Source organism: Lynx canadensis, chromosome C2 (genome assembly GCF_007474595.2).
Source record: "Lynx canadensis isolate LIC74 chromosome C2, mLynCan4.pri.v2, whole genome shotgun sequence".
NCBI lineage: Eukaryota > Metazoa > Chordata > Mammalia > Carnivora > Felidae > Lynx > Lynx canadensis.
In genome coordinates this window covers 14258122-14270817 of record NC_044311.2, presented here as the reverse complement: position 1 = coordinate 14270817, position 12696 = coordinate 14258122, and the positions used below count along the sequence as shown (strand labels likewise).

Here is a 12696-nt window from a genome sequence, read left to right as displayed (position 1 = left end):
TTTTGTTAAGAGGGTAGATCTCATGTTGCTTCTTTACCACAATAAAATAAATTTTTTTAAAAAACTGAAAATGAATCATCTAAGCATCAACTCAAGAAGAGAAAGATGAGGTCAACAAAGAATGCCCAAGAAAGTGGAGGAAGGAGACAATAAAGTGCAGCTATTAATAGAATTCTAAAGAAAAGATGGGGAGAGTAAAGATGGTGTAGTAATAGGGGGACTCTGTGATTGCCTTGTTCCTTGAACACAGCTAGATAAATATCAAATCATTCTGAATACCAAGAAATTGATCTGAGCACTGAGAGAAGAAACTGAACAACTAGAGGGAGAAAAGAGGCTGCATCATGGAAGGTAGGAAGTGCAGAGAGTGATTTGGGGGAGAAAAGAATCATAGTGTGCTGCAGAGGAGAGGGAGCCCTAATCACAGAGACAGGAGAAAGAAAAAGGAAGAATGCAGCATACAGGTGCAGGGTGCTGCACAAGAAAAACACTTCCCCCAAATCATTGAGGAAATGAGAGTGGCTGATTATCACAAGTTTTTACAAGCAGCAGAGCTCAAAGTCTGAAGTTTTAGAAGTCCACAGCATCGCCAAGGTTGATCCTGGTAGATGTGGTGGTGCTCCTGGAGAAGGAGCGTAGAGGTCCGGGAGCAGACAGCGAGCTCTGAGGTTATCCTGGGTCCCACCGGGAGAGACAGTTCTCCTTCTTGGAGTGCATTTGGGAGAGGTGGCACTGCCCCTAAGGGGACAAAAGACCAGGCAGGCACCATTGAGCTGCCTCAGTCATCAGCATAATGCACCTGCTAAGTGCAACTAACCAGGAAGCTAGCTTTTGGCTGCACTTTACCATAAACTCCCAAGCCCCTGCTCAGTCCTGGAACTGATTTTCTGGGACAAATTGGAAGCAGCCAAGCATGGCATGATCCTTCCCCAGAGGATCAGTGTAGGTTTGCACCCTGCCACTCCAGGTCCCTAAAATTTGAAGTTTTGAACGCCAGCCAGCACACCTGATGTAAAACACAGGAGCACTGTGCCACTGGGAAGGTGGACAGTTTGGACACAGACAAGGGTGAAGGCAGGGATCTGATGGAAGCCTGTAACACAAGAAGGGATTGTTCACTCTTCCGTGAGGGCTTCCTGAAGAGTGGCAGGCATGAACTACCCTCTCTAGGGACTAGAGCAGGTGGATGCCATTTTTCACCACTTCCATCAGCACAGATGTACTTGAGAGAGAGGCACAATGCCCACAGTAGAGGCTTGAGCCACTTACACCAGGCCCTGCCCCCCTGAGCTCTGCAGGTGTATTTGTTTGTTTGTTTGTTTGTTTGTTTGTTTGTTTTATTAAGGGCAAGCTCTGAAAACCAGAGCTGAGGAGGGTTCCTCCCCCACAAGACCAGCATAAACCCTCTGCAAGCACCAAGTCTACTGACCATAGAGTGCTGCAAAACTTCAGCTCTAGAGGAAATAGGATCTAACCTTTTTTAACAAGCAGACTAAAACACACCTAGTTAAAACTTGCCACATACTGTACAAGGTCCAAACACTCCCCACTGCAGGTAAGGAGAAACTCTACAGAGTACTGATCTGAGGAAAAGAGCAGCCAAACCACAACAGCAGAGCACATACAGCATACACCAAAACACTTCCCGAAGCACCATACCCTGGGAAGTATATGACATCTTAGTAATATAGCCATTACTCTCAGGAGCAGGAAATATAACAGGTTTTCCTAATGCAGAGAAGACAGAGATCTAGACAAAATGCCAAGATGGAGGAATTCATCCCAAAAGAGAGAACAAGAAGAGATAGAAGTAATGGCCAGGGAATAATCAAAACAGATATAAGTAATATACCTGAAAAGAATTTAATTTTTTTTTAATGTTTAAGAGAGAGAGACAGAGTGCAAATGGGGGAGGGGCAGAGAGAGAGAGAGAGAGAGAGAGAGAGAGAGAGAGAGAGAGAGAGAGGAAGACACAGAATCTGAAGCAGGCTCCAGTCCCTGAGCTGTTAGCACAGAGCTCGACGCAGGGCTCGAACCCATGAATCATGAGATCATGACCTGAGCCAAAGTCAGATGCTTAACTGACTGAGCCACCTGGGCACCCCTACCTGAGCCAGAATTTAAAACAACAGTCATAAGGATACTAGCTGGGCTTGAGAAAAGCATAAAAGTCACTAGGGAGTCCCTTACTGCAGAGATAACTAAAAACTAGTAGGCCAAAATGAAAAATGCTGTAAGATCTATGCAAAACCAACTAGATGTAATGACCACAAGGATGGAAGAATCAGAAGGATGAATAAGTGATATACAAGATGAAATTATGGAAAATAATGAAGCTGAAAAGAAGAGGGAAATAAAAATATTGGATCATGAATATAAACTTAGGGAACTCAGCAACTCCATAAAGCATAACATTTGTATCATAGGAGTCCCAGAAGAAGAAGAGAGGAGAAAGATGGCATAAGGTTTATTTTAGCAATTACAGCTGAAAACTTACCTAATCTGAGGAAGGAAATAGACATTGAAATCCAGGAGGTACAGAAAACTCCCACCAAAATCTATAAAAGCCAGCCAACACCAAGACACACTGTAGTAAAATTTGCAAAATTTTAAGAGATAAGAGTCCTAAAAGCAGCAAGGGAATAAAAGTCCCCAACCTACAAGAGAAGACAAAGAAGATTTGCAGCAGATCTCTCTCCACAGAAACTTGCCAAGTCAGAAGGGAGTGGCATGATATATTCAACATGCTGAATGCAAACAATATGCAGCCAAGAATACCGTATCCAGCAAGTCTGTCATTCAGAATAGAAGGAGAGTTTCCCAAACAAAAACTAAGGGAGTTTGTGACCACTGAACCAGCCCTGCAAGATATATTATAGGGGGCTTTTTAATGTGAAAGAAAGCCTAAAAGCAACAAAGACTAGAAGGGAACAGATAAAAAATCTCAAGAAACACCAACTTTACAGGTAATACAATGGCACTAAATTCATACCTATCAATAATCACTCTGAATGTAAATGGACTAAATGCTCCAATCAAAAGACATAGGGTATCAGAATGGAAAAAAGTAAAAATAAAAATGAAAAAAAAAAAAACCCACAAGACCCATCTATATGCTACCTACAAGAGACTCATTTTAGACCTAAAGATACCTGCAGATTGAAAGTGAGGGAATGGAGAATCATCTATCATGCTAATGAGTGTTAAAAGAAAGCTGGAGTAGCCATACTTATATCAGACAAACTAGATTTTAAAATAAAGAGATGATAAAGGAGGCACTGTATCATAAAGGAGTCTATCCAACAGATATAATAATTGTAAATATTTATGCCCCCAACTCGTAATAACTAAAATATATAAATCAATAAAAAGCATAAACAAACTCATTGATAATAATGCAATGATAGTAGGGGACTTTAACACCCCAGTTAGAGCAATGGACAGATCATCTAAGCAGAAAATCAATTAGAAAACAATGGCTTTGAATGACACTCTGGACCAGATGGACTTAACATATATATTCAGAACATTTCATCCTAAAGCAGCAGAACACACATTATTTTTTGAGTGCATGTAGTACATTCTTTAGAATAAATCACATACTGGGTCACAAATCAGGCCTCAACAAATACAAAAAAGGTTTAGATCATACAATGCATATTTTCTGACCACAACACTATGAAATTTGAAGTCAACCACAAGAAAGAATTTGGAAAGACTACAAATACATGGAAGTTAAAGGACATCCTATGAAATAATGATTGGGTTAAACCAGGAAATTAAAGAAGAAAAAAAATACAAGGAAGAAAATGAAACAAATCATGGCAGTTCAAAACCCTTGGAATGCAGCAAAAGCAGTTATAGGAAGGAAATATCTAGCAAAACAGGTCTACATCAGGAAGCAAGAAAAATTTCAAATACACAACTTAACATTACACCTAAAGGAGCTAGAAAAGGAAGAGCAAATGGAGCCTAAAGCCAGCAGACTATGGGAAATAATAAAGATTAAAGCAGAAATAAATGATATAGAAACAAACAAAAAACAGTAGAACAGATCAATGAAACTAGTAGCTGGTTCTTCGAAAGAATTAATAAAATTGATAAACCCCTAGCTAGACTTATTAAAAAGTAGAGAGAAAGGATCCAAACAAATAAAATCATGAATAAGAGAGGAGAGATCACAACCAACACCACAGAAATACAATTATAAGAGAAAATTACGAGCAATTATATGCTAACAAATAGGGCAATCTGGAAGAAATGGACAAATTCCTAGAGACATAAACTACCAAAACTGAAACAGGAAGAAATAGAAAATTTAAACAGACCCATAACCAGCAAAGAAATTGAATCAGTAATCAAAAATCTCCTAACAGACAAAAATCTCCTAACAGACAAATGGCTTCCCAGCAGCATTCCACCAAACATAAGAAGAGTTTATACCTATTTTTCTTAAACTGTTCCAAAAAATATAAATGGAAGGAAAATTTCCAAACTCATTCTATGAGGCCAGCATTACCTTGATTCCAAAACCACATAAAGACCCCACTAAACAAGGGAGAATTATAGGCCAAAGTCCCTGATGAATATGGATGCAAAAAATCCTCAAGATAGTAACAAATCAAAAATTATTCACCACGATCAACTAGGACGTATTCCTGAGCTGCAAGGGTGGTTCAGTATTCACAAATCAGTCAAGATGATATACCACATTAATAAAAGATAAGAACCATATGATACTTTCAATAGATGCAGAAAAGTATTTGACAAAATACACTATCTGTTCTTGATAAAAACCCTCAACAAACTAGGGATGAAGGGAACATTCCTTAACATCATAAAGGCTATATATGAAAGACCCCCAGCCAATGGAGAAAAACAGCTTTTTTTCCCCAACAGTCAGGAGCAATATGGGGATGTCCACTCTCACCATTACTTTTTAAGATAATACTAGAAGTCTTAGCCTCAGCAATCATACAAAATAAAGAAATAAAAGACACCAAAATCAACAAGGAAAAATAAAACTTTCACTATTTGCAGATGACATGATACTCCATGTAGAAAACCTGAAAGACTCCATCAAAAAATTGCTAGAACTGATAAGCGAATTCAGCAAAGTCATAGGATATACTATCGATGTACAGAAATCTGTTGAATTTCTGTACACCAATAATGAAGCAGCAGAAAGAGAAAATAAGGAATTGATCCTGTTTACAATTGCATCAAAAACCATAAGACACTTAGGAATAAACCTAACCAAAGAAGTAAAAAATATGTAATATGAGAACTATAGAACACTTATAAAAGAAATCAAAGAGGACACAGAGAAATGGAAAAATATTCCATGCTCATAGGTTGGAAGAACAAATATTGCTAAAATGTGTACACAGGTATTTACCCAAAAGATACAAAAATAAGATTTGAAAGTGCACATGCACCCCCATGTTTATAGCAGCATTATCTTCAATAGCCAAACTATGGGAAAAGTTCAAGTGTCCAATGGAAGTATACATATATACAATGGAAGTAGTATATATACAATGGAATCTTATTCAGCCATAGAAAAGAATGGTTATTTGCCATTTGCAACAATGTAGATTTTATAAACAGCTAGAGTTTATTATGCTAGGCGAACTAAGTCAGAGAAAGACAAATACCGTATGATTTCACTATGCAGAATTTAAGAAACAAAACAGATAAACATAGGGGAAGGGAGAAAAAAAAGAGAGGGGGAGGCAAACCATAAGAGACTCTTAAGTATAGAGAACGAACAGAGTTGCTGGAGGGGAGGTGAGTTGGGAATGGGCTAAATGGGTGATGAGTATTAAGGAGGGCACATATTGTGATGAGCACTGGGTGTTATATATAAGTGATGATTCACTAAATTCTCCTAAAACCATTATTACACTATATCTTAATTAAAATTTAAATAAAAACTTGAAAAGAAGAAATGGGGAGACTCAAACTCTGGTTGTTTAAAAAGTATGGACAAGATGAATGAAGTAAAAAGAAGATATAAACAAGTTTCAGAGTGAAAGAAACATAATGAGAGACATAGTAGATACACCAGAATTCTTAGATGTATGGCAGAATTCGGAATTCCTCCCTTGGGCAAACTTTGCCAAAAGGGGAGACATTCTGCACTTCATTTTATGAGACTATTTTCATCTTGATATCAAAACCAGACAAAGACAAAAAAGAAGAGAATTGAAATTATTAGACCAATCTCATCTACAAACATATGCATATGTTTATATATACAAATCTTAAATAAAATCTTATATATAAAATTATATAAAATCTTAAATAACTGTTAATAAACTTCATACAGCAATATATATGTTAAAGAAAAATTCTCCTAACGCTTGACAATGTAGGGTTTACCTGGAATGCAAGTATGTTTATCATTAATAAATTCATTATTACAACATACCCAATTAACAGGCTTAACAAAGTCTTTGTTTACCTAAATATATACAGAAAAGCAGTTGATAAAATTCAACAGTACTTCATGACTAGCAAAAAAAAAAATCCTTATAGTAAACTGGTAATTAAAGGAAAAAAATTTTTTGTAATCTTTTAATGTTCTCTACAAATATATATATATACATATTTGATTTTATAGTCAAATAGAACCATTCTCTTTGAAATTAGAAAAACGTGTCTACCATCATGGCTTCTATTCAATATTATGCCTGTCTTAGTATAGTCAAAGATGATACAATGATTGAAAATACATAAACAAAACTGTCTCTCTCTCTGTCTCTCTCTCTCTCTCTCTCTCTCTCTCTCACACACACACACACACACACACACACACACACACACACAGGAGGAAAATACACATAATGTGATGTGAAATGCAAAATAATGTCTTACCCAAGGACAACTGGTGAGTAGCCAAACCAGGAGTTCACATATAATTTGCCTCTGAAGTCTGAACTCAGCAACTTCTGCTGTACCATCTAGTGGCCCAGAGAGTAGGGAAGACTAGCCATTTCAACTGCAATCTAAATTGCAGTCTTGCTTCTTGTAAATTTCCTCACCAGTTAAATAACCAGAAATCTTAAATTAATATTATTAACGGAGTGCCTTGATGGCTCAGTTGGTTAAGTGTCTGACTTAGGCTCAGGTCATGATCTCACTGTTGGTGAGTTTGAGACCCAAGCCAGGCTCTGTGCTGACAGCTAGGAGTCTGGAGCCTGCTTGGGATTCTGTGTCTCCTTCTCTGCTCCTCCGCTGCTCATGCTCTCTCTCTTTCTCTCTCTCTCTCCCTCAAAAATAAGTAAACATTAAAAAAATTAAAAAATAATAATTCTAATTAATATTATTAGCAAAATTTTATATTTATCTTCCAGAAGATTTGGTCTTCATGTTTTCAGATTTTTCCACTCTTCCAGTATGATAAATAGTGCCACACTAAATATTCTTGGGTCTTCGTATATGTAGAATAGTCTCTTGTAAGTTTATTTTCTGTGGATACATTCACACGAGCAGTATTAACAGGTAAAAAAAAAAATGTGAGCCATGGCTATTGGCATATGTTGGCAAATTTCTAAAGCAATTTGTGGTGACCCTGTAATACGATAAGTAATTGAGTTTCTAAACATATGATTAACTCATGAATTAAGAGCTTGTTTAAATGGTGCTTATACTTGGAGAATAGTATTTTACTAACTCATGAATATGGTATATTGACATCATTCTTTAAAGTAGGTTTTTATTGCAAAATAAGTTGCTAATATTTTTACTTTATTTTAGTTATATTATTTTTAGTACATAATTATTGAGCCTAGAAGTTGGAGGCTTAATCATATAATTCTAATGTTTTGTATGTTAAAAATTTTTATAATAAAATACTCGGAGAAATGTTTTTTTCAAACCACTTGAATTAATGGATAAAAGGCAAAACTGTATAAGCAAAAGATTCCTTTAGTTTTAAAAGGAGATTTAAAACTTTGATATGGTGAAATATTTTGTTACACTTGATTTTCATCAGAACTAGAAAAGGGTTATCACATAATTTCATATACATATACATCCAAAGAGGCAGTACAGTTTAAGTAGGTAAGACCACAGAATTTGGAGCCAAATTGCCTGCATTTAAATCCCAACTCTACCATATCCTAGCTCTGGGACCTCAAACAAATTACTTTTCTTAGCTTCAGTTTTCTCTGTAAAAATGGTCATTCTTATTTTTATTTTTATTTGTTACTTAAAAAATTATTTTTAAGTTTGAAGCATTTTATGCCCAGAGCAATTGATGCTTCTATTTTGTTCCTTTCTTTCTGGGTAGGTAGAAACATACATTGTTCAAAATGTATAGTCTTTATGGGATAGAGAAGATGTAGACAAAGAAGGTATAATAGAGCTGTTTCTCTGATTTTAGTTTGAACTTTCTTTCCTCATATTCTTGAATATTTATTCTTTTCTTCTGGTTTTCCAGATTAAATGCATTTATGGAAAAAGAAAAATTGGATGGTAATAGTAGAATACTGTAATGCTGCAATGGATTCCTCAGCGGAAAACAGTATGTACGTAAACAAATTGTGGGTTCAGTGTGAGTATGAAAGCTGTTTGAAGTGGAGATTGTTGTCAAGTGAGGATGCAGCCAGAGTTGATCACAATAAACCATGGTACTGCTTCATGAACACTGATTCAAGATACAATAAGTGCTCTGTTGCTGAAGAAGACTTTCCTGAAGAGTCTCAGCTTCATCAAAGTGGATTTAAGATTGTCTATTCACAACTCCCTCTTGGAAGTCTGGTTTTGGTAAAATTACAGAGTTGGCCAAGGTAAAGTTTTTGTTGTTGTTTTATAATAAACCATTGAGTTACAGTCTTGCTAAGTTTATGAATTTTTTAAACTTTTCAAACAATCAACTTTTTTCTACTATTTGTCTGAACTGTTTCCTGATCTCATCACTATTATTTTCCTGATACTTTAGGGTCTGATTCTTCTTTTTCTAATTTTTTAAATTAGAAACTTTAGGTAACTGATTTAAATCCTTTTTCCTCTTGAAACAGGCAACCAAAGCTATAAATTTATCTTTAAGCACAGCTTTAGCTATTATCCCACAAATTTTGATATATTGTATTTTATTACCTTTAGTTTCAAATATTTACTAATTTTCTGTGTGATTATCTTCTTTCAAATGAGCTGTTAGAAGTGTATTTTTAAGTTATGTAATATTTGGGGATTTTTAAATATCTTACTGATATTGAGCTCTAGTTTAAATATATTGTACTCAGTTTCTTTGAATCTTATTTTATGGCCCAGCATAGTCTGTCTTGAAAAGAATGTATATTCTATAATTGTTGACTAGATGCCCAAAATATTTTTTTCTTTTAGATTCTATAGATTTACTATTGTATAGCTCAGCGTTTCCCACACTAGACTGATTTTCCCAAGTGTGCAATATGTACTGTCGTTTGTCTGGGAAACTGTTTATCGCTCCTTCTACTCTGAATGATAGCCTTGCTGGAGTATTCTTGGTTGCAAGTTTTGGGGCTTTTTTTGTTTTTTTGTTTTTTGTTGTTTGTTTTTTTTCTTTCCGCACTTTGAATGTATCATGACCACTCTCTTCTGGCCTGCAAAGTTTCTGCTGAAAAATCAGCTGATAGCTTCATGGGGCTTCTTTCCTTGTATGTAATTGTTTTTTCTCTTGCTGTTTTTAAAATTCTCTTTATTGCTATCTTTTGCCATTTTAATTATTATGTGTCTTGGTGTGGACATCCTTGAGTTGATTTTTTTGAGCATTCTCTATGCTTGCTGGATCTGGGTGTCTGTTTCCTTCCCCAGATTAAGGAAGTTTTCAGCTGTTATTTCTTGAGATAAAATTTCTGCCCCTTTTCTCTGTCTTCTCCTTCTGGGACTCCTTAATGCAGATTTTATTATGCTTGATGATTTTACTGAGTTCCCTTAACCTGTTATCATTTTTTATTATTCTTTTTTCTTTTTGTTATTCAGTTTGTTTGCTTCCCATTACCCTGTCCTCCAGATGTTATCTGTTCTTCTGCCTCATCTAATATGCTACTGATTCCCTCTAGTGTGTGTGTTTTTTTCTTTAATTTCAGTTACTGAGTTCTTCATCTCTGACTTGTTCTGTTTTATATTTTCTAGCTCTTTCTTGAAGGTCTCACTGAGATCCTTCACTCTTTTCTCAAGTCCAGTGAGTATTTTTATGACCAATACTGAATTCTTTATCATGCATATTACTTATCTCTGTTCCATTTAGCTGTATTGCTGTGGCTTTGTACTGTTCTTTCATTTGTGACATATTCCTCTGTTTCCTCATTTTGTCTAACTCTCTGTGTTTGTCTCTATGTATTAATGAAGTCAGCTATGTTTCCTGATCTTGAAAGTGGTGGCCTTATGAAAAGGAGGTCCTGTTGTGGCCTATAATGCAAGGCTCCCTGTTCACCAGAAACAGAGGTGTGTCCTGTGTGATTTGCTTGCACCCTACTAATGTGGCTGAGTTGCATTTGCCTTAGTCCAGTTGGCTACAGTGGCCCACTTTGCTTGTGGGTGCACTAGGCAACGTTTGGTCCTTGTGCCATTAAGGGGTCAGTCTAGGTTGTCATGGGCTTGTGGTTGGGTGGTGTCAGCAGTCAGACCAGATGTCTGTCCCCAGTCTGCCTGCTGGGGCGACAGTTGGACTGATCAACAGGGCACCCTCTCTGTGCTGCCAGCTATAAAGTTTGGCCACTGGGACTGTGGGGGCACTGATATGTGTGGTTATCTTCCCCTCTCCCTGGGGCAGAAGTCATTTTGGAGTGGTACCAGTTCCCCTTGGAGTTGCTTGCAGGCTGTATTGGGGCAGGAGCTGCTTTGGAGGGACTCTTGCTGTGTCTCTTTCATTTTATATGACATGAATTCTGTTCTTTAAGAGATTTTTTTCAGTCTGTTTTCTCTCTGTTGTTCAGATTGGATCATTTCTACCTTAAGTTCACTGATTCTTGCCTCTTTCATATTCATTCTGCTATTGAGGGTATCCATTGACTTTTTTGTTTTGGTTATTGTATTTTCTGTTGTAAAATGTACATTTGGTTCTCTCTATCTTCTGTTTATTTTCACTTTGGATTTTATTTAAATCTGTTTTAGCAGGCTGCTCCTACTACTGCACTGAAGGGATATGAGGGAACCTCTTTGTTACTGCCAGATGGCAGTTGGAAGCCTAGGTTTTCTACTCAGCTTTCACTTAGTCTCTTGGAAGGGAAGGGTGTTTCATTACTGGTAGGCAGGGATGAGAGTTGAGCCAAGTCACCAACTTGGCTGAGAGAGGTAGAGTATCTTGTTACTCACCTCCACTGATACCATGGGGGGAGAACCATGTTAATGCTGGAAGGTGATAACAATTCCATCTTCCCAGTAGGCCTCTTCTGCCACCACCTGAGTGGGAAGGACATGGGGCTTTATTACTGCTGGGTGTATTGAAGTGTAGGCTCACCACTTGACCTTTGTTGATGGGGATAGAGTTGGGATCTGCAGATTTTTCCATGGTATTTAGCTGTTTTCCCAGCTATTGCTTAAAAGTTTTCTGTCTTGCTAGGCTTTCCCTATGCTGGTCCTTTGACTTGAGAAAGCAGGCTTCATATGGACTTTTTGTTCCTTTGCACCCATTGGTGTCTCTGAGTTGCTGGCTTCTTTAGCACCCAATCTGGGAGATAATGAGGCAAAAAGAACACTCAGGCAGCTCCCTGTCATATCATTCTTCAGGTCCCAAGGTCCTTATCTGGCTTATTTTCTCTTCATCTTTTAGAATATTCTTATGTTTGTTTGAAATATAATACCCAGAAATTTTTGGTGTACTTAGTGGGAAGAATATAGAGAATTGAGTCTATTTCAACTTGTCCAGAACTGGAATCTGCAGAATAGATTTTCTTTAGCCTTTTTGTCTAAATCGTATACCCAAAGCCCCTTATTCTATTATTTTCTCAAAGTATCAAAAATACGAACTTGTTTTCTGAAATTTCTTAGCATTTTTCTTTTCACATATTTCCTCCCCTGTTCCACACAACCTCACATACCATCAATATCTCAAAACAGTGTGGCACATTTGTTACAGTGTGTGAACCGGCATTTACCTATCACTGGTGACCAAAATCCACAGTTTACATTAGGGTTTGATCTCTGTACTGTGTATTCTGTAGGTTTTGACAAATGTATAATGACATGTATTCACCATCATAGTATCATACAGAATCGTTTCACTGGCCTAAAAATCTCCTGTGTTTCACCATTCATCCATCCCACCACCCCTGGCAACTGGAGATCTTTTTACTGTATCCATAGTTTTGCCTTTTCCAGATTGCTATATTATTGCAATCATGATATGTTGCCTTTTCAGATTGGCTTCTTTCGCTTAGTGATACGCATTTAAGTTTCCCCTATGTATTTTCATGGACATACGTGGTTGTTTTCATTTGTATTTCCCTGATGACATGTCATGTGGAGCATTTTTTAATATGCCTATTTGTCATTTGTATATCTTATTTGATGAGATGTCTACTCAGATCTTTTGCCAATCTTTTAATTCAGTTGTTCATTTTCTTATTGGGGAGCTTAAGAGTTCTTTGTGTATTTTGGGTATCATTTCTTTATCAGATATGTCTTTTGCAAATATTTTCTCCCAGTCTGTGGCTTATCTTCTCATTCTCTTACCAATGTCTTCTGCAGAGCAGATACTTTTAATTG

The 12696-nt window shown here is 36.8% G+C and overlaps 1 protein-coding gene across 1 annotated transcript in view; it reads left to right on the top strand.

Annotated features, from left to right (window-relative positions):
- Positions 1-12696, top strand: part of ZCWPW2 (zinc finger CW-type and PWWP domain containing 2) — a 131353-nt gene that overhangs the window by 44284 nt on the left and 74373 nt on the right. Inside the window, exon 3 of the mRNA XM_032594660.1 lies at positions 8447-8795. Within this exon, the coding sequence (XP_032450551.1) occupies positions 8452-8795 (344 nt within the window). The 5' untranslated portion in view covers positions 8447-8451. The remainder of the gene's footprint in view (positions 1-8446; positions 8796-12696) is intronic.